A 23,355-nucleotide genomic window follows, 5' to 3' on the forward strand; every position below is an offset into this window, starting at 1 on the left:
GCAATCCCCTGTGATAGCTGCTCCCTGCAGGCAGCTCCCATCCAGCGCTCTTCTTGGCGTTCTACCGCTCCCCTTCCCGTCCGTAACCACCCAAAAGACTCATATGGCCCTGCCCCCCCAGCTCATACCCACTACAGGGCGCCACCTCCTCCGCAACAACCCCAGCGGCTGGACTTTGTTGATCGCTTCTATCCTGTTACCGAGGACTATTATTTGGACCGTGCTCGTGAACCACCCGTCTGTTACCGCTGTGGTATGGTTGGCCACATATCCAGAATCTGCCGCCGCCGGAACCCGCCACCACGCTACCAGCGCCAATGGTGGAATCGCCGTTCTACCGTGAGTCCAAAGCCCGTGACCCGACCTATCCCCCTCCTTCGGGCCCCAACCGTTACGTACCACCACGCAACGACTCACCAGTTTCTGATCGCAGCCTGACTCCTGCCCGCCGCTCCCGACAATCGCCTTCTCCCCGCCGTTCTTCTCCGCCACCGGAAAACTAGCGTGTGCGGCCGATGGAGGTGCGGTCGCCAGGTCATCGATATTGCCAATTCCTCTACCGGTCGTTATGCTGAAGAACCGCTTGGAAGTGTTAGTGGATGGTGTTTGCGTTATGGCCTTAGTGGATACGGGTGCTGCAGTTTCCGTGATGAGCTTAGATTTTAAGAACCGTCTCGGACGCAAAATTATGTTTGGTTGGGATAGAACTGTCATTATTCGAGGTGTAGGGGGAGAATCGTTGGTTCCACTCGGTATTTGTTATGTAAATGTAGCGATGGCTGGACACGAGTTTAGAACTGAATTTACGGTGCTCCCTCGCTCTACGCACGACGTTATTCTAGGAGTTGACTTTTTACAGCAGTGTGGCGCAACTCTCGACTTCAACAGTGGCGAGATATCAATAAACCCCAGCCTTCGATCGGCCCTCATAGACGACTCGCCGCGGGCTGTCCAAGTGTTTTCTGTCTTGGAGGATACCGTCGTTCCGGTGATGTCCGCCATCTTCGTCCCAGTTGTGTCTTCGGGCGCGGTTCCCAATGCCTTCGACGCTCTGGTGGAACCCGCTTCCCTTTCCGGTGCTAAAAAGAGTGTGTTGGTGCCCCGCAGCGTTGTTCGAGTGAACGAGGGCCGTGCCACGCTTTGGACTATCAACCATACCAATGAACCTGCCGTATTGCCGCGTGGTTTGAAACTCGCCGACTTTGAAGAACGCCTTTCTGTGCATATCGCCGTATTCAGTGACGGCGTTGCTCGTTCAACTAGACGTCCAGATCATGCTGATTCCCAGTTTCAGTCCATGATAAATCAATCGCTACCCACCAACGATCGCCGAATAATGATGGAGGTTCTTATGAAACATGCGGACGCGTTCGAATTTGCTCGAGTTCAGCCACCACCGATTCCGTCTTCCCGCACCCATCACATGATCGACAATGGATCTGCACACCCGATTAGACAGACACCATACCGTGTTTCACCTTCTGAACGTAAGATAATTGACAAACAGGTCCGTGATATGATGCAAAGAGGAATCATTCGGAATCATCTAGCCCATGGGCCGCCCCTGTGATTCTCGTGAAAAAGAAAGATGGTACCTGGCGATTTTGTGTCGACTATCGCCGCCTCAATACTGTCACCAAGAAGGATGTTTATCCGCTCCCGCGTGTTGATGATGCCATTGACTGCCTCCATTCAGCTTCCTACTTTTCATCTGTTGATTTACGGTCCGAATATTGGCAGATACCGATGCATCCGAAAGACAAGGAGAAGACGGCATTCGTCACTCCCGATGGGTTGTATGAATTTAACGTGATGCCTTTCGGCCTATGCAACGCTCCGGCTACCTTTGAAATATTTATGGACACTCTTTTGCGTGGACTGAAGTGGCAAATCTGCATGTGTTACCTAGATGACGTAGTGATCTTCGGAAGGACCTTCGCCGAGCATAATAGCCGTTTAGCTGTGGTCCTTAACTGCATGGAGGAAGCGCGCCTTGTGCTGAACTCTAAGAAGTGCCGCTTCGATGAACGACAGATCGTTGTGCTTGGGCATTTGGTTGACAAAGACGGTGTTAGGCCTGACCCACAGACGATTGAAGCTGTCAGTTGCGTCAAAGAGCCCAAGTCTGTGAAAGAACTCAGGAGCTTCCTGGGACTTTGCTCTTACTTTCGACGCTTCATCCCTAAGTTTGCTGAAGTAGCCTACCCCCTCACATGCCTCTTGCAGAAGGATATGCCTTTCAAATGGACTCCTGAATGTGATTCTGCGTTTCGCCAGCTCAAGTTTCTTCTTACCTCGCGGCCCATACTGCGTCATTTCAGCCCGACAGCTTAAACTGAACTCCACACTGACGCAAGTGGCATCGGCGTGGGTGCTGTGCTCATACAACGGCATGACGGAAGCCAACACGTTGTCGCTTACGCAAGTCGCACCCTTAGCAAGTCTGAACGCAACTATACCGTGACGGAGCAAGAGTGCCTTGCCGTCGTTTTTGGCGTACAGCGGTTTCGCTCATACCTTTATGGACGTTCTTTTACAGTCATCACCGACCATCATTCGCTTTGCTGGCTGGTGAATCTACGCGACCCCTGCGGTCGGCTGGCCCGCTGGGCATTACGTCTTCAGGAGTTCAACTTTACTGTGTCTTACAAAAGTGGTCGCCAACAAGATGACTGCCTCTCGCGGCTGCCTCTCGCAACTACCCTCTGCGATGACAACTTTGACGACTATCTTGCCGCCGTTTCCGTACAATTTCTGGATCTTGCCACTTTCCAGCGAGAACAACGAAAAAATCAAGACTTGGTATCTTTTTTTGAAACAGCTCATGATCCGGCATCTGCGAACCCTTTCTGCATTCGCGATCGTTTGCTGTATCGAAAAAATTACTCGTCTGGCGGTGCACGCTTTCTGCTAGTCGTTCAGGCTAGCCTCTACCCCTCTATTCTACGCTCTATGCACGATGACGTTGCAGCTGGGCACTTGGGGTTTGCCAGGACTCTTACGCGCATTAAGGAACGTTTCTACTGGCCAAATATGCGTCGAACGACTCAGCGTTACGTGAACTCCTGCGTGCAGTGCCAGCGGTTCAAGCTCCCCACCACTTCTCCGCCGGGCCACTTAAACTTACATCCGGTGACACCACCGACCACATCATATGAGCAAGTGGGTGTTGACCTCATAGGCCCGTTTCCCCGCTCGTCCAATTCAATCGCTTGGTCATCGTGTGCGTTGATCATCTCACGCGTTGCTGTGAAACTGCTGCCATCCCTTCCGCCACCGCCGCTGACGTCTCCTTCTTCTTCACGCTGTCGTCCTCCGCCATGGGCCTCCTCGTGTAATTATCAGTGACCGAGGCCGCCAGTTTACGGCAGATGTTGTGGAACAGCTTGTGCGCTATTGTACTTGCCAGTTGCGTCACTCTACGCCGTACCATCCCCAGACAAATGGCTTCGTCGAACGTACAAACCGGACACTGACGAACATGCTTGCGATGTATGTTGACTCGCGGCACAAGAACTGAGATGACGTGCTTCCTTTCATTACTTACGCCTATAACACCTCGAAGCATGAGGCAACTTCCTATAGTCCAATTTTCCTCCTCTAAACCCGTCCGCCTCGACGTTCTCTTGACACCATTTTGCCGTTCTCGCTCGACACCGAGCCGCCTGTTTCGAGCACCCTCTGCCGCGCTGAAGAGGCTCGTCGGGTCGCCCGATTACGCACTCTGGCCTCGCAGGACCTCTCTAAGTAGCGCTACGATCGTCGGCATCAGGATGTCTCCTATCTTCCCGGCGATTTAGTGTGGCTCTGGACACCTCTCCGCAAGCGTGGTTTGTCCCAGAAGCTGTTGTCGCACTACACAGGCCCATTTATTGTGCTCAAACGCATCAATGAGTTGAACTACGTCGTGTCTCGCCAATGTTCCCAAGGTCGCCCCTCTCGGAAAACACAGGTAGTTCATGTCGCAAGAATGAAGCGCTGCCACTCTCGCTCGGGACTCTGAGTGACAGCCCAGGGTGCTTCGTCTGCGAAGGGGGAAATGTCAGGCATGCGAACAGAAGAGAAAAAAGTGCAAAAAGAGGCTCTCCGGGATAGAAGTGGAAGAAGAGGAAGCTCACCATCTGTTGGTCAGCACATCAGGCTAAGGTGCAGAACCATTCTGTAAATAAACCTTAACAATACTTTCAACGATGTAGTCTTCATTGAAGCCAACCAAGTTGTTACTGATATAACATTTTTTGAAGCTCTTACGAACCAAGTCTGCCGGTAAAAGTCTCCACGCGTCCATAATCCACTGGCAGAGCAATCAAATTTTCCGCCATTCGCAGGCGTCCCGTCGGTGCGAGGGCGTAAAGATCTGTTGGTCAGCACATCAGGCTAAGGTGCAGAACCATTCTGTAAATAAACCTTAACAATACTTTCAACGATGTAGTCTTCATTGAAGCCAACCAAGTTGTTACTGATATAACATTTTTTGAGGCTCTTACGAACCAAGTCTGCCGGTAAAAGTCTCCACGCGTCCATAATCCACTGGCAGAGCAATCAAATTTTCCGCCATTCGCAGGCGTCCCGTCGGTGCGAGGGCGTAAAGGCCGTCGGTCATATATTGGGGACATAGCCACTTCGCGTGTTCCGTGAAAGGCTTGTTCAGGCACATGCCTATTGGCTCTAGCATAGACGTTATGCCACCAAGTATCACAACTAGGTTGTTACCGGTCTCAGCGAATTGTGCCTTGACAGAATCAGTGCAGTGCATCGGAAGGAAACCAACACGAGCAATGATCGGCGTGCCATGAAGGCACATGTTCTCAGTTCCCAGATTACACAGAACCAGTCACAAACCACATAAGATCTCTGTACAGCGCGGCTTGGCACTACCGCCAGTCAGCACACTGACTGATTTGGGACCCTTTTCCCATACTCATGTCCATCAGCATCTCGACGTACACAGGGGTCTGACTGGCATTTACTACGCTCCTTGAGAAGTCCTGTGACATATCGTTGAAAGCTCAACAATTTTTCCCCGTAAGCATTAAAAGCCTCAAATGCTTTGCATCGTAAATGCATGTCATGCCATAAAGCGCTGAAGCAATTAACGGCTTGCACAAACCTGGAGTGGAAGTTTCATTTTGGGGCAGTGATTCCGTTTGAGCCATCTCTATCGAAACAACGTGGCCGCGACTTCTCTGCTCCTAAATGAATTGGCAAGCTGCGTTTTGAGGTGGGGGTACAAGATAGTCTCCGGAACACGATCGCTCGCTTTGTTCCGGTTCGTTGTTTCAAGACTCCTTCATTTTTTCCCTGCAGTTGCGAAAACACAACTCGTCGTCACCTTATTGTTTTGCTGCAGCCGTGTTGCCAATTTCGGCAGCAGTGGCTCTAATCTTTAGCTTCTCTTACGTTGTGAGAGAATACCACTGAGTCGTACTCTTGGTGCCACAACACAGCAGGCCAACAGCGCAAAATTGGTTGTTTGGGTGCTGAAACAGCACCTGACAAACTGCCTGACAACTTCTGGCCGAACAAAGCGTGACCTGTCGCGTGAAGAATAAACAGGCTATGCTATGGATCTGAATTGGGCTAAGTCTTTTGTTGGCTGCTTATCGGCTTGACAAGCGTCGATGACGATGGGGATGGCGGATTACGTAGGGAGACTGCAGATTCCTCTGTAACCGCCCAATGCCCTTCCTACCCCTCCGGAAAAAAATTCTGATAACCCGCACCCCCACTTTATAGACGAATTTTTAAATATTGGTGAGGGTTATATGCGACTAAATATGTTAATATGTTTGGCATGATATTTGTAGAGCCTGCGTTATATTTAGAGCAGGAACACGGCCAGCATGCATTTGCAAACGAAGCTTCACAAATAACTAACCAATTTCAAAAAGCGGTAGCTGCGAAAAAGGGCGGTTTTACAAATCTGTCTGCGTGTATGCATATGTGTGTCCTGTAAGCATTCACTGCCTAGTCTTGTCTACATTCTTCTTTACCGGCAACCTCACTGCAAGGACGGAGCAAGTAATCTTGGTTAGTTGCATTGAAGTCGTGCTGAATGGGGTATGTCAATGAGGTAACATTAAGCTATTTAAAGTAGTTAACAGTAAAGCGGTAACCACACAAAAAGACAACTATTGGCGATGCGTCTCGTGATGACGACGCTAACGCCAGTGGTTGCTGCTCGTGCACGCCGCCCAAACGACAAGACTCGGCGACAGAGACAGGCATTTTGAGCGTTGCGCTGCTGCTGCCGCTTCGTCATTCAGCCTTAGTTCAGTCGTTCAGTCGTGTCCGACTCTTTGTGACCCTATGGACCATGTCACGCCGCGCTTTCCGGTCTCTCACTATCTTCCTAATATAACTTAACTTCATCTGCAGTGCCTCGAGGATGCCATTTAACCATCGCGTTCGCTGCCTACCCCTTCTCCGGAGACCCTCAACTTTTCCCAACATCAAATCTTTCTCCAGCGACTCCTCTCTTGTTATCAGATTACCAAAGTAGCTGAGCTTTAACTTTAGAATTTGACCCTCCAATGAGCAGTCAGGGTTTATGGTCGACAATATCGACTGATCTGATCTGGCAGTCCAAGGAACTCTCAAGAGTCTTCGCCAGCACCACAATTCAAACACGTCAATACTTCGGCGCTCAGCCTTTTTCACAGTCCAGCTCTCGCATCCACACATCACAACTGGAAAGACCATAGCACGAGTTATGCGGATCTTGGTTGGTAGACTAATGTCTCTGCTCTTTACTAGGCGGTCAAGGCTAACCATTGCTCTCTTTCACAGAAGCAGGCGTCTCCTAATTTAATGGCTGCTGTCTCCTTCCGAGGTAATCTTGGAGCCCAAGAACAGAAATCTGTCACAGCTTCGACTTCTTGTCCATTGAGGCTCCAGGACTTGACAGGGCAAGACGCCATGATCTATGTCTTTTTAATGTTCAGTTTAAGCCCAAACTTCTCACTCTCTTCTTGTACGCGCATCAGAAGTCCCTTGAGTTCGGCTTCACTTTCTGCCATTAAAGTGGTATCATCCGCATATCTAAAGTTGTTGATACGTTTTCCAGCAATCTTCACTCCAGCTGAAGACTCGTCCGGACCGGCCTTCCTCATGATGCACTCTGCATATAGGTTAAATAGGCAGGGCGACAGTATGCAGCCTTGCCTCACTCCTTTCTCAATCGGATACCAATCAGTAAGACCTTGCCCAGTTCTGACTGTGGTCTCTTGCCCTTCATACAGGTTCCTGAGGAGACAGATGAGGTGAATGACGAGGCCCCATACGGCATGAGTATTGTGCTGGGCTTCCACAGCATTTGGAAAACGCGGATGGCATTTGGGCACGCCGAAGAAAATGTACTATCGGTTAGAGACAACGTTGAAAGCGTCACATTTCTCAGAAATGATAGCCGCAGTCAGTTTGAGCAAATTCAGTGGAGGGATGTGTTTGATGCACTGATCAAAATGAAAAAGGTTTTAATACAACGCTTAGGTAAAATGCAGGCTCGTGATTTCTATGCCTGTATGTACTTTGTTGACCGGCAATAACGAAAAAACATCCGGGGCGTGGCGCAGTGTTAAAGCGCTCGGCTGGGGATCCAATGAATGGAGTTTTCATTCCCCAGTGTGGGGAAAGGTTTTTAAATTTATTTTTAAGTATCAAAGCCGCCGCAAAATTGTCACACAATTGGTAACGACAACAAAGAGTTATTAAAGGCTTTTGCCTTAAAACAATAGACGTAGCTTTGTTCCTACGGTCATTAGACAAAAAGAGTCTCAGCAGGTTTCTTGGTCTGTGCGCCTATTCGGACATTTTGTCCACACCTTCGCCTAGGTCGCCGCGCCCCTGATACACCTTACAACAAATAGGGTCGCCTTTGAATTGGAAGAGGAGCAAGAAAGAGTGAGCATTCAGCCAGCTAAAACAAGCGCTTCAAACACTACTTATACTAGGCCACATCGATCAAGCTACCAACACTGAACTCTACACCGACGCGAGCATCAAAGGACTGGGGGCACTGCTTGTGCAATCGCAGGACGGCGTTGAGCAAGTTATTGCGTATGCTAGCCGAGCTCTTTCTAAGACAGAGTGTAAGTACTTCACTACGGAAAAGGAGTGCCTCGCGGTTATCTGGGCAACGATCAAGTTGCGACCGTATCCGTATGCAGCCATTTTCATATGGTCACTGAGCAGCACTCATTATGTTGGCTGACCAACCTGAAATGGTCCCGCGGGGCGACTTGATCGATGGAGCCTTTGACTTTAAGATAACATCACTATTGTATATAAATCGAGCCGCAATGAACGTGGCGCTGACTGCTTGGCACCGGCTCAAGAAGGCTATGGATTCGGGAAAAGTATTACTGGCCTAAACTCGCTAAGTATGTGCGTCAGTACACAAGAAGTTGTCGCGATTGCCAACAGCGGAAGACGCCATCGACACGTCCGGCAGGCCTTCTTCTTCCAGTCGAAACGCCACTGCACCGTTCCACACAATGAAAATGGATTTTCTACGCCATTTCCTACGTCCCAGTCCGGGCAATATAAAACGTCACAGCGAGAGACTACCGACGTGCTATGCCGAGTCCCGCGCTGTTCTCTCTGCGACGGCTGCATAGGCAACCAAATTTTGTTGCGAAAGCAGCACTACGCAAGTTGTCGAGCCATTTCGCTTGCCACCTCGTGGGCGAAGCTGCGCATGCGCGAGGAGCCGAGTGACGCCAGATGCAGCAGCTGGTGTGTCGGCCAGAATCGTCCGACAATGAAGGAGCGCCCGGCCGCTTCTCAGCCCGTTACCTAAGCTACCCTAAGCATAGCCATGCGCCTGTTGCTTTCGCAGCTCAACTTGGTTTAACAGGAGCTAAACCACTGCCAATTTTTTCATTGAGTCTATTGTTTTGCGGCCTAGCGCACCTGCAGTTTTGATCACTGACCGTGGAACCGCGTTTCAGGCACAACTTCAACAAGAGATCCTACGTCTAAGCCGTACCAGCCACCCTAGAAGTACCGCGTACCATCAGCAAAAAAGTGGGCTTACGGAGAGGCTGAACAAGACAATGGCCGATATTTTCGCCATGTGCGTGGACGCCGACCATTGAAATTAGGACGAGGTGTTGTCTTATAGTACCTTGCTTATAATACTGCAGTCCAGGAGACAGCATGTATGTCACGTTTCCATCTGGTGCATAGCAGAAAGGTCACTAAATGCTCGATGCTATGCTGCGGCACGAGTCACTTGACGGCGTCGCCGTTGATATTCGACCAGTATGCAAGCGCGCCGATTGGATCGGAAAACATAATTTTGTCAAATTGCAAGTGCAGACAGTCCGCTCTAGATCGCCTCCAGCCCATGTCTGGCGGCAACCGTAGCTTTGCAATTGGTGGCCAAGGCTTGAATGCCCGGGTTTGAGCTGATCAGAACGGCCTCCCATCGCTGAAGAGAAGAAATTTGTACTAGATCCTCAGGTGGAGGTTCTTCACATTGGAGGCTCGAACAAGCGGCACGAGTAAACATACAGCAACAACGTACGATCCACAGACGTCAGGTTGATTTTCGGCCTGCTGATAAGGTCTGGGTTTGGACACTGGCTCCTCATCGAGGCCTGCCCCAAAAACTTCTGAAGGGCTACTCTGGCCCGTACACGGTTATTCGTAGCATTGTTGACATCAATTGCGAGAAGCTTCCCAGCGGAAGCCGGCCATTGTCGCGCTTTTCCTCACGTCCTGAAGCTGTTCATGTTTTCCGGCTTAAGCCGTATTACGTTTGACCCTAGAGGATTCCTTCCAGGTTTTACCTGCTGCATATTCATCACAAAACTACACGTGCAGACTCTATGTTTGTTTGCGCGGGTGCTTTTCTTTTTCTTGAGCTTAGCATAAGGACAATGTTTCTTTCGGAGTGGGAGCAGTGTAGTGCTTGAAGAATAAGAAGAAGCGCAACCGCTTCGATGAAGACGACGCTGCTGCTGTGACTCATACGCGTGCCCGTTCCGCTGCCCTGTGCCGTTGCCCTGTTCTCTGCTGCTGTCATGTCCCTGTGCGTCAAGACGTGAGAGTATAATGTATCGTTGCAAATTCACAGGACGGCGCTATGTTCAATAATATGAGGGGAATATTTTAGGATGACTATTTTGTTCTGTTCAGATCATTCTGATATTATTTTTGTATGCTAGCCGTTGTCATTTAGATGGGGCAGCTACTTTGCTAAGATATCAACTATAGCAATCTTTTTGACTGGCACTTTGTATTCAAAACATTTTTAAAATAATAAAATTATTTTGGTTGCATAAAACGCAACTGCATTCATATCTGCCAGGAGCTGGTCAAGAGGCTGTTCTTTGTTCAATTCAACGATCTTAGATATGAGATGCTTGAAAAACTGCCCGGTGTGGTGTAGGCCCAAACAATCGCCACCCAATCTAAAAGCGACCGCAGCACCCCTCCTCTCTCCTGCAGAGGATGGGTAAGGCTGAAATTTTAAGTGCTACTTAACCTCTTCTTTAAGCAACCTAACAAAAAATATGAATGCGTTAGGGTTTTACACATTTTGTACGAATTCCAAAGCCACGGACTTTGCTGATGTATCTGAAGCAGGCAGGCAGCAGATAACACGCTTGAGCCGCGTCTGCAGTGTTCTTGCTTCAGATGCATCGGTAGACGCGATTTTTTTTCATATGTGTACAAAGGTGTGTTTGAAAACCTAAATGCTGTTTGATTTTCCGTTCCGTTGCTGAAAGAGGAATAGTAGCATTTAAAATTTCCGCCTCACCCATCCACTGAAATGGAGGGGGAATGGCGCTGCGTTCGCTTTGAGACTGAATGGCGATCGTTCGGGCCCACTCAGCACGCTGGGCGCAACCCAAGCAACCACCGACACCTATCGCCATCCGTTTCGAACGTTCCGAATGGCCGATGGACGTCCGCGAACTGCGGATGGACGTTCGTCGGCCGTCCGATGGGCGTGCAAAGAGATATGTTTGTCTGGACAACCGATGTCAATTTTGGACGTCCGTTCGCTGATCTTTCTCGGATATTTGCATATATGCTGCATGCATGTTTTTTTTTTCACTCCCACGACGCAAAAAAATGCAAAAACAATTTAATGTAGAGCAGACATATTTTGTTTTAGCTTCTTTACTGATACTGCCAGCCCATGGGAGGGCCATTACAGGAGTGGAAACGCAAAGAAAACAGAAACAAGCGATACCAGCACATCTAATTAGGTCAAGCGTGCAATACATGTATAAGTAACAACTAATTACAAAGGCATATAAATTTGTTGTATAAGCAATAACTAATTCCTGCACAGGACTTAGTTATTGTAAAATGTCTTTCAATATGATGTAAACGTTGCAGCGCACATGCATCTTCCGTAATGTAGTGGAAGCAAACAGCTTTCTGCCAAACAAAAAGGCCTACACTAAATTTCAGTAGACCACTACTTGTGAAATTCTGAGCACCTTTGTTTTAATATTCATGTTAAGACAAAAATTACACAATGAGGTGAGAGAAACAGCGTGTAGCTCATGCACAACATAATAATCCCTGACTCGAGGTTTTCTCTTTAAAAGAGGCCACTAGGAAGGAGACTGAGTATTTCTTATTGTACCTGCCCAACAACCCTTATTACATGCAGACAGAGGTTTTGCCCTCTCTTTCCTCAGTTCACATCAGTTAAATGACTCAGTCTTGTCTACCTCTAAACCACGCCACACCAAGCAATCTGGTCTCCTGCTATCGTTTGAATATCTCATAAATTCATCTGCAATGCACCAAGGATGTCATCTAACCCTCATGCTTGCTACCTACCCCTTTTACTGTGTCTTCTCAATTTTTCCCTACACTGAAGCAAAAGCAAGGGTCAGGATTGCAGACCAAAAGATTATGCCTAAGTCTAACAGCAGTACACCATGTAAAGGTCACAAATGTTTGGCAACTTTGTCAATGGTAGATGATGAAATTGCTTTGCTAACTCTGGATGAACTGCAAAGAATGATTGATAGGTAATGCACAACACCCTAGGAAAGCAAGAACAGTTAACAATAGGTTGCAAAACGCTGGATGTGCTAAGCAAATAAGTCCAGACCGCAAAAGAGAAATAACACTAAGATTAAGATGAAGCATATTTAGCACGTACTCACAGATTATGACTAGCAACTTACCGGTATGCTCAAGAGGAAAAACTACAACAGTTGCACCTCACCTGTACTCACCTATGTGGTTGTTATTTGTAGGCTAATGAAAAGGGTTTTATTTCAAGTTGAGGACAAAACAGAGGGCTATGGAACAAAAATGGTAGGTGTAACGTTAAGGGATAGGAAACACGCAGAGTGGGCCAGAGAAATAACTCGAGTTAATGATATTCCAATGAAAATCAAGAAAAAATGTGGATGGGAAGAATATGTATTGCGAATAGAGGATAACTGATGATCGCTTAGGGCAACACACAGAATTTTTAGGGAAGGAAAGCGCAGCATAGGGCAGCAGAAAGTTAGAGGGGTGGAGGAGGTTAGGAAGTATGCAGTGGTCAAGTGGATACAGCTATCCACAGGACCAGGTTAGTTGGAATGATATGGCAGAAGCATTCGCCCTGCAATGGGTATAATCAGGCTGATATGTTAATGAAGCCCACAATGGCAAAAAAGTGCTAGCGACAGCATAAATTTCAACCTACCCGTAGCTTTCAATATACGGCCGTAGCACAACAATGATACTTCTAAACGATTTCTTTCTTTATTTGTCTTCAGAAGCAGCACGCATGAAGTGGGGTAATAATTATCTTTTATGCTATGAATCATGCAGCATGAAGCAGATATTGAACAGTCATCAGCACTACTGGACTAAGTGGCACCTGTGCACCTCACCTGTTGCACACATTCAATCCTTCCTGACAAAGCTATCCATGGTGTACCTTATGTGCCTAGAGAAGCAGGAGAAGGCATGAGGAGTGCCAACACTGCAAAGAGTAATACAGTCATAAAGACATGCAGTGTTTGCAGACGAAGGGCCAGAGCACACACAACTGCATTGGTCTATTAACATTACTCTTTTACTGAGTCAAAAAGCAGTGGCAGAGCAAAGCCCACTTACGGCCATAGATCAGCATGACAATTGACACTCAAGAAAAAGAAGATGGAAAACTAAATTTCCAAGAAACTGAACAAAGAGCAACAAGAAATAGTGTCGATAGGCATGTGAGCACTTTGCACTGATTAGCATGCCTATGGCGATTACAATGCTCAAAAGCAAAAGCCATGAAGCATTAATAACAGCTAAAGTGATGAAGGCATAAGCGCGACGACAATTAATAAGTACTAAAGTTGATGATTTATGAAAGGTTTCTTAGCCGCAAGATAGAGGAACAGCATATACGACTCCCGTAATGAATAAAATAAGAGGATCTCTGGGCCTATTGGGCATTCTTGCTTTCGTTTAGCTGGTTTTTCACTCATCTTTCCAAGCTTTCAACATGTATCAACAATCTGATCAAATGCACAACAGTAAACTGAGATTTCTTTCTTTATTGCACAAAGGAAGTCGTATATTCAATCCCTTTAGCTTGCAGCAGAGTATGTCGGGCAGAAATGCTTGTGTTAACTGCAATGCTATACAATTCCAATGCAATATATAAGAATCTAGCCACTTGCGTGTTGCGACTAGCCGCCATTCTTTGAACTTCGCGGACGCAATGACAACAAAATAAGAACCACCGCACTCATAAAATATTCGAAGCTGCCATCATTCGCAACCACAAAACAGGCTACGTTAGCATGCCATAAGTAACCTTTTTGGAAAAAGACATTTCATTCCTCTCTGTATCCATCATTTCTGACATCTTACTTAGGTTGTTTTCATTGTTTTCATCTTATCAGCATTAGGCGCATAAATTGCGGCCTAACATATGTCTTCTCATTAATTTAAGCTATCTTTAGTAATTCATGACTTGCTTTTAGCACTGCAATTTTTGTAGCAGTGTATTTACTTTGTTTTGGCCGTTTTGATATCTTCTTGCTACTGATTTTTCCTATTTTGTTTCATTTGGAATTAAGAATTGAGAATTATTCATTTCAAGAGTTGGTTTCACAGAACTACTCCTTGGTGTGCATCATTGCATTTTTGCTACGATAAAAGAGGTGTGGTTCAACTGCTTCATTAATAAAGCTGATAGTTAAGTGCAGTTGTGTGTGTCCTCGTCTATCGTTTTTCATCTTCAAGCATTGTGTATTCTATAATGACAAAAAAACAAGGTTGCCCAACAACATACCTTACTTTCGTAATGCAGCATACCTTTTGCATTAGTAGTGGGCAACCATTTAGAAAACGTTTCCCAGTGCGTAATAATATTGGCGCCTTTGTCCTGTCTTCATGACCAGTCTACAGGTGGCGGGAGCGTAACAGTCATATTCACAATACGGGATGCACTACAAACAACCAGGCGCAGAATAGACATCAGGGCAAATGGTTAAGTAGCAGCCTCACAACTCACCCTAAGCCCCCATTCAGTGACTCTCATCATGGCTAAAAGTGCTGCACATTGTGTGACTAGAGGAGAAAGAGGAAATTGTTTGAGAAAGGCCAACACTGCAGAGTAATGGAACCTACCTTTTGGATTAGTAGTGGACAATCGTTGAGGAAAATTTTCCCAGTCCATTCATTCCAGAATACCAGCAGCTTTATTCTTTCTTCAAAAGCAGTTATAGGAGGTGAGACATTAACAGCCTGCTTCTACGACATGGGTGGTTAGCGTTCTGAGTGGTTAGCGTTCTGAGCTAGTATTGAATAGGTTCCTAGGGACCGAGTTCGAAGCGCGTTTGGTGCACTATTTTTTTTTTTACTTTTTTTAAGTTTTCATATGTGCCTAATTTGTTTCGTTATGATTTAATTTTTATCGCACGCCTTTTTTTCTGCGGGCGAGCAGTGCCGCCAGCGCGGAGCGTGCCTGTATGCCGCGTCCCAGTCCGTCCAGTTTCCAACGTCGTACTGAGACCATAATCAGGTATGGCGCTGGGGCGTTGGGACCCAGTGGCACAGGTTTTTTGCAATAGGGGTGTGTTCTTGCTTGTTTCTTGTCCGATTTCTGCTCTGTTTTTGCTGACAGGTATTACCACTTCCTATTGACTGTGTCAACACTGCTCCTCTTGATTACATGCATCTTCTCTGTGTCACGGTCCCACCAAATAATAGCTACACCTGTGGCTTTGTGGGCTCTTGCATTTGCGCCGGGGATTTAAGAAACGGAGGGAGTTGTCTGAACATAATGTTGAATGTGATGCATATGTTCCAAGTGAATTTTGCGAAAACGAGGAGCGTAGCAGAATTTGAGAGGTGCAAGGCTAGTGAGTACTTTTTTTCTGCTTTATGCTGTGGCGGTGGTTATGAGACTAGTCTGGCGCCAGTCTTATGAGACCAGTCTTTTACATAAGCCTGCACTGCGGTTCTAGTCTTGTCGCATCTCCAAATATCTCTTAGGAAACATGTCCACTATGCAGAGCACTTTTTCTACCACTTTATGAGGATGTTTGCATCCGTTTATGGAGAAGACCAAGTATCATATAATGTACACTGTCTTCTGCATCTTGCGACTGATGTCCTAAATCAGGGGCCTCTAGATTTCTTCAGTACTTTTCGATACGAAAACAATATTCAATTCATCAACCGCCTTCTGTGATACCGTTACACCCCGCTTACCGAGCTGTATTACTGCTTAAAGAAATGTGAAGGAAGGCACACTTTGACCTAGTCATCTGCACCGGATGTAATTTTAACAAAAGAGCATGCAGATGGCCCTCTTCCGATTGCCTGCAGGTGTCCCCAGTACAAAGTATCCCAGTTTTCTAATTTCGTGCTCACTTTCAGGATGCCAGACTATTGCATTTTCGATGATGCAGTCGTTCTCAGTGACAATTTTGCAAGCCTGGCATCAACGTTGAGGCCGTGCATCATTGATCGTGAATGCAGGGTAAATATTTCTTTTATGAAAAACCATTTCATTAGGGTAATATTGGTGTCTTTAATTGTGTCAGAGCTTTCTGAAACAAAGCACTGACCACTGCTCAACATCCTGGAGCTATTGAGGCTTCAATTGTCAAAATATACAGTTCGCATCCCCATGTCACAGAAGATGATAGTGATGGCCCTACTGCATAATAGGTTAGCTCTTAGAGGTTCGCCTGTCATTTTCATTTTTGCAACTTTTCTATGCTGATGTTGATTCCGAGGACGGCTCAGGCCTTCTTTGTCTTCGTCCCCTTCGCGCCGTCCTCCGAATCAACATCAGTTAACAACCAACAAGTCCTCACAAACACAGAGATGATGTCACACGTTTTCGTTACTAGGGTGCCATTGGACATCATTTCCAGTATTAATTTGGCAGTAGCATTACGGTGCTCATGAAGTAGAGCTTGTCGCGTAGGGGTTTCAGAGTGCAAAGCACGAGAACCCCTGTATCATTCAGCGTCCTGTTTTTGTAGGTCACACTTTACCCTAGTAATTTCGTCTAAGTATACTCCAGGTGCCTCACATTCTAATTCCTAGAGGTTATACAAACTCTTCTGCAATGTCCTCTCTTGAAATTTCCTGTAAATTGACCTAACAGCCACGCCGAGAACTGGAATGCTTTGAAACATTTCTGCATTTTATGTCATGACCCGCAATTATAAGGTTGGGACTGCATGTTTAGCAATCTACACACCATTGCTGCCGCTCTAGCAATTACAACTTCTTGATCATTGGAGCTTGCTGTCTGCTCTCACGACTTGCAACTAATGTTCTTGGTGCGTGCTATTTTATGCACTGGAACCATTTTAACATGTGGAGTTTGACATCGCTGGAAAATGTACCAACACCGGCTCTTCAATGGTGCTCTGCTACCGTGGGTGTAATTTTCGCTGAACAGTGAGATTTAATACAAATCTTCAAGGATGAAAGTGCGACCAATCTTCAATACCGGCAAGCGCAGCAGCGACGGCACTAATTTGTTTGAAACTAAACCTTATTTGTATGTACACGTTTCGGGAAGCGTTGCGATGACCGAGGGTTCGGCTGCTTTATACGCAGAGTAGGGAGGAGCGCAAAGGCTTGAGAAACACGGAAAATATTATGCATTACAAGCGCTGTATGTTGTTGTTGTTTCTCTCATGGGCCCCATCGCTCGGTAAACTACTCTCTTCCTCGTGTTATGTTTTTCCTGCTGTTTATACTGGACCGTGGTGCAGGTTACGCTCGCCTGCGATTGGGCCCGTATTGAACATTTTGGCAGTAATCATTGTGTTAGAGTGCCCTTCTGATCAGCTGTGAAGTTTGTTATGCATGGTAGCCCACATTATTCAATTCCAGTTTTAGTTGCGCGTTAATCGTCAGTGTGTCATGAGATATCAGAGGCGCAGCGGTCGTGGTCTCTCTCGGAATGCTCGAAACGACCTACCGAAACATGGAAACTCTAGAAAAAAGATACTGCCTTTGTTTTTTTACAGGTGCGCAACGACTTCGGAGCAAAAAGCGCTTGCTTGAACCATATTTTTCATATGCGCCCCGATGGTCGATTGCGAGTACGCTGTTGCCATGTTGGCCCCTGAGGGATGCTACTCCGGCTGACACCGCAGGCCACACCGGCTATACTGGGGCACTGGAACCTGTGCGGCCCCAGCGCGCATACAGCGCTTCTCCCAGTGCATCGCGGATGCTAGCGACACACCCAGCATCAAAAAGCTAATATCAGAGTTTTTCTCCCATTGTACCAGTGCAATCAGTGTCTTCCCGTTACTGCTCCAGTGAATATCGCAAACCTCCATCGTTCCCAGCAGATCCAGTGCAAAACTAGCGCGAAATTCAAACTGGCTTCGTACTGGAAGACGCTGGGAGACGCTGGTTTTTGCAATAGCGACACGAGCGCTACGTGTATGTTCTTGCTTGTTCCTTGTCCTGATTCTGCGCTATTTTTGTTGGCATGTGTTACAAACAAGCCAAAAGTACCACCCTAATTGTTAATACCAATGTTTCTTTATGGTGGTCAGGGTCAGTTGGCTGCCTAAAAGAGTCATCTGTCCGCAATACTGAACTTTTTGGAGAAATACAAGCCGTCTATTTATGTATGATCCCTGAGCGATGCACTTTGGGCATCCAGAATAGCCCATATGGCCTTAATGCTAAACACAAAGGAACGCGCTAGGGCATTACAAATGAAGCTTTTTACAGACACCTCGATTATTGTTTTCTTTGTTGTCTAGCACATGCGAGATTAGGTGATTTAGTCTAGTCACAAATGCTGCCAAGAAAGTGTTAGCTGAAGCTGGCTTTTATGGCCCATCAAAGCCCGCAATATCAAATAGAGACGTTATCTCAAAGCCTGCAATCATGCATTGAATAGGCCAAAGCTCCATCCTTAAGCTTTTCAAAATAGGCAGTCCAGCAATGTTAAAAGGAAGGACGTTTGAGGATATTTTGGGAGCTGCGTTAGCAAGAATGAGCCTTAACTGGTGCTCGAGACCAAAATGGCAGTAGCTGCCAGCGGAAATCTCAATTACTTGAGAAGTACGGTGCGTGTTGCGGGATGTTTTCAGCAAAGTGCGAGCATCGTTTGTAAAGTAGCTGGGTACAGTGGGTAGATTTTAGAACTCTTAAAAATGAAGACAAACAACTGTGTGGTATATTATCACCAAGAACCCAACGCCTTGATGCTGGAACCCCATCATTGGATTCGGTAGATAAATCTGGATTCGCGCATACATCCACGAAAACTTCACACCTTGGAAGTGGAGATACAGGCAACCCTCTAGGACCATATTCGGAACTTCCTGAAAGATCATATAATGTTTCCGCAGGCCTGTCTATCACTAAGGTGTTGTGTGGCTGCTATCAGATGCATATGAAAGCTGAACATCGGTATGATCAGGATCAAAGCTGTCAAAACTAGAGGCACTGTCAGCGTCTTCGGAAGAATTATCAGGTGCTACTAGCTGACGATTCAGATCATGCTGAGCTGGATGCACCATATCCTGCTCCTCTGCCCTGTCGCGGACCGGGTGCCCAATGGTGTCAGAGGTCGCCTTTGTCACCTTGCACGCTTTTGTGCGTATATACAACTTATCCTTGTATTTTGGCATGATGACCTGCGAGTTGCATAAATGGACATTACCAAAAGGCTCCAAAACGCCAATGGGGCTAGTTGAAAACTCAATATAAAAAACGACGACAGTCCGGTTGTGAATAAATGAAAGCACACACAAAGAAATGGCTAGACCGACGCCAACATTTTTCGGATGTCTAGTCATAGCTGCTTTTCAACCAGTGTGGCGCACTTTCCCAAAAACGAAGAGGAAAACAAGGCAGGTTCGTTTACCTGCACACTGAAGCCGGGCGTTGAATTGGGTGAAGTCTCGGGCTGGTCGGAAGCTGTTCAAGATGCTCAATGGCCACTGCCCTTAACCATGCCCATACGTTTCGACTACAATTTGGAACGAGCTTGGCTTGGGATGGCATTTTTTGGCGCCGACAACGCCAACAAATGTACGGCTGCAGTTTTAGTAAGATAAACAGTAGGCAAAAAATGACGACAAGGATATTTATTTAAAAGACGTTTATCCCAAAGGCTTTGGTGTCGATCCTAGCATTACTGCAGCTGGAAACGTAGGCTAGCGTCTGCGCTATCGATGACACGTGACTATATTTGTAGCCATTGCCATATCCACGTAAAACATTCTCCCGCTGAACTCACCAGCTTCACCGCTCGATATGACCAACCAGACTACTGCTTATTCTGACGGATGCAACACGTGCAACGAATTCATGACAGGTTGCAAACCGAGGCCAGTACACCACAATTTCCTGCAAGCAATTCGACGCAGCTGGAGGTAATTGCTTGAGTTCTGGCTTTTGCTTTTGAGTTTATTAGTGTTGAATTTTCGTTTACTCGCATGCTTTGTTTCAAATGTACGTATTTGTCGAATTTGATGGGACACGCGAAGATTGAGCTTGTCCCATGTGCTTCGATGAATGGCACCACGTGTGCATAACCAAATGTCTCAGCTGACAAGGCATCTAGGCCTTTGATATAAGGCGGGCCACCGCACCAAATTACGCCGAGTACGAAGAGACTGTGCGCCGCACATTCTGTAAGGATGTAACTTTTAAGAGCGCAAAATGTTTACATGCGTATATGTATGTATCTGGTATTTGTTTTCTTATACTCGTACGATGAGGGTCGAAAAATGTTAGACCAGGCCGGGTTTACGTCGGCTTTATCTGACGACGAAGTCATCTGCAAGAGAAAAAGGATCCGACCTGCCAGGTGGAGCTCTTCGGACTCCGAATCTGACGATTTTCCGAAAGCACCCGCTGCACTAACAAAGAAACGGAAAGGACGTAACGTATTTTATATTTAATTGTAGTGCGTTAAAACACATGGCATTGACACGAACGTACGTTTTTGCGAACATCGTAGCATTCATGCCCGCCGCTTCATTTCTTTGCAGTCTAAGCTTGATGTCTGCAGATGAAGTGCGCTGAAATGCTATATGACGACCGGTTTCCACATTCACTGAATATCGTAATAGCTGAAGCCTCTGGCACTAACCACAGCTTGAGAACCCGGACTCTGCTCAACATTTTTTAGTAACGTTGTTTATTGCCTCAGGGCATAAATGAATATATAAAAATAAACGGTGTAATTATTAAAATAAAAAGATTGCTTTTCTGCGATGTGTTACGATCAATTTCGTTTTAGTGGTGTGTGTATTGCTACCTTCTTTGATGACATCCTACCTTTAAAAAAACGTAGATTTTAGGGTGGTAAGTTTTATTCCTTTTCTCTGGCTTCGTAAAGCGCTGCTCCTCACATCTGTCAAATGTTCTTCTTCCTCCGCAGCTCTTAGTCAGATTACACAGAAAGCCCAACAGAGGAGGCCTTCAGCAACCTGCTACCAAGTGGCACCCACAGAAGGTATATGGTCATCTTCCTCAACTGCATTAAAGTTGTTATTGCTTCTGTAAGGCAATATAAGTACTAATATTTTAAAATGCTTCACTGCAGGTACTTGTCAAATGCTGCAGGGTCTGGCACTGAGGCCAAGTAAGTGTAAAAGCTGCTTCATTATTGCATTATTTTCGGGTAATTGTTTAACCTTGCAAAGCAAAACTACTGCTATGTGTCTCAAGTCTGAAGTGGTCAGGCCATGGCAGTCAAATTGGAAGCAAGCTTGCTACACTTTGCAGTTCTGCATTACTGCTGGTTTTTCCCAGGACTGCTTTAAGCGTAAAGCTCGTGGAGACAGCATGTCCTCTTTTCCTGTTGTCTTTATGTGATAGCTCTTCCTATATGCTTTCGAGATTGTTTTTGTATGTCACTGACCTAATTATTTACGTTGTATATTAAGGCACAAGTGATGCCACCTGTATGCAGCAAGTGGAGCCTTGAGCTCTTCAGATACTCAGCATACTCAAGGAAAGCACCGCTGGGTCTTTAGATACTCATTTTACAGCATAATGCCATCAGCTCCAATATTAAGGCACATGTGATGCCACCTGTATGCAGCAAAATAGAGCCTTTAGCTCTTAAAATAATCAGCATACTCAAGGCAAGAACCGCTGGGTCCTTAGAACATCATTTTACAGCATAATGCCATGAGTATACATAGTACGTATCATTTTTCTCAGCCCATCTGGGCACTCAGCCTTCATGAAAGAGAGCCGTTGCAGGAAATGTTTGCTATCAGAAATGTGCTCTGAGCTCCCAGAGCACTACAATGAGGCAAAATATTTACTTTCAGGTGCCCAGCAGTGCTGCAATGGAAGCCTCAGCTGTGCTGGTGAAGTCAACTTTGGTTCCAGTAAGTGACATTTTTTGTTGCGAATTTTCAGCGCCGAATAATGAACCCGTTCAATATTATTTAGCATAAGTAGCCCGAAATTTTATACTGTAAGGGAACACTGCTAGAAAGGGGCGTAAAGGCTGAAAGCATATTGGAGAACCTGCAGCCAGTTCTGCAAAGCCCCCTTAGTTCAGCAGCAGCGGTCCAGACTTTTGACGCATAACTGACTACTGAGAGCTGTGAAGCTTTGGTAAGTGCCAACCTACATTTAGCAGTTCTATTTTCAGATTATTGACCGTAACTTTAGCAGGGAAACAGTCAAGAGTGAAAGTGTAGCTGCGAACAGTATAATATCCAACCTTTTTGTGGTATGCATTCAACTTCTTGTTTTCTATTTTCTGTCTTATTTTATGCACCTGTGGATTAAAAGTACCTTAATTTCTATATTTCTCTTTCCAGGCTGTTGATTTAAGTTCGTATGGTGCGCACACCATGAAAGCCACCATAGGCTCTATGCTTCCTCACGTTACGGATGGTTATGCCGCAGCCTAATTCTCTATGCATACAATGTTCTTGTTAAAAAGCAAAATTGTAAAGGAAGTGCTGATTTTCACATAGGGAAAGGAGGTCTTTCTTGACCTTAGACTTCGGAAAGTCTTTTTTGGCAAGTAGACATGTTTAAAAGTTGCTACTTCTTAAGGTTTCACAGTACAAATCAGATGTATAACTACAGTGAAGAGTTCTCATATTTTTATACTCTTATGCTCAGGTGCAGTGAAGAAGAGACGCTCACATGCAAGTGCCACCCACGACGACGTGGATATACAAAGCGGAGTATGGCTCAGAGCAAAGGAGCGCTTCAGCAAAGTACCACAGTGAATCACTTCATGCGTGCGAGGCCATTATACATAAAGCGAAAATAAATTGATTCCTGCTTTTACTGCTCCATTTATGAATACGGCAGTAGAATGGTGAACTTTCTGGAACATGCGTGACCATGTATCAGTTCACAGCCTATACATATTTGCATGCCAAATATGCATGTGATGAAACCACATGACGTTTATGAAGTTGTGGTTTTTCAATAGCATATTTTAAAGAAAGTGAAAATTTCAACAAACTTATGTTATTGCTTTTTAAGTGTAATTAGTTAAGAACGCCTGTAAACTAGCCAAACAGACATCCTAAAACAGTTTAAAGAATGGGCATTACTCATGCAGCCAAGACTTTTTCGACTACATAGCAGGGCTTTGCCAGTTAAAGTGGGTTGCAAGGGAAAGGAATTTTCGCCCCATGGGCGAGTCACTGTTATGTAAAATGGATGAAACCATACTGCATGTTTTCATTGACTGCTGGGACGCAGTTCTCTTCTGAGATGTCTTTCAAAGGACTTTTAAAAAAGGATTTTCCGCTTGACCATCATGAAATCGGTATCTCCCGATTTAAAACAAGGAATGTATTCCGTATGATCTTATAATGGCGTGCGGCCTGCACAGTGTATGCAGAAGCAGGATGGCAGTGTGTCGTGTAGATCTTTACGCAGGGCCAGTTA

At 46.0% G+C, this 23,355-nt stretch overlaps 1 protein-coding gene across 1 annotated transcript in view; it reads left to right on the forward strand.

Moving 5' to 3' along the window:
• The window catches only part of LOC146188410 (uncharacterized), a 69,132-nt gene extending 46,450 nt beyond the window's left edge, over positions 1–22,682 (forward strand). The window contains exons 2-5 of the mRNA XM_084605047.1: positions 20,861–20,935; positions 21,046–21,064; positions 21,762–21,821; positions 22,573–22,682. Of these exons, the coding sequence (XP_084461173.1) occupies positions 20,861–20,935; positions 21,046–21,064; positions 21,762–21,821; positions 22,573–22,682 (264 nt within the window). The remainder of the gene's footprint in view (positions 1–20,860; positions 20,936–21,045; positions 21,065–21,761; positions 21,822–22,572) is intronic.
• The last annotated feature ends 673 nt before the right edge of the window (positions 22,683–23,355 follow it).

Source organism: Amblyomma maculatum, chromosome 5, assembly GCF_055883805.1.
Source record: "Amblyomma maculatum isolate TAMU_Amacu chromosome 5, ASM5588380v1, whole genome shotgun sequence".
Taxonomy (NCBI): Eukaryota; Metazoa; Arthropoda; class Arachnida; order Ixodida; family Ixodidae; genus Amblyomma; species Amblyomma maculatum.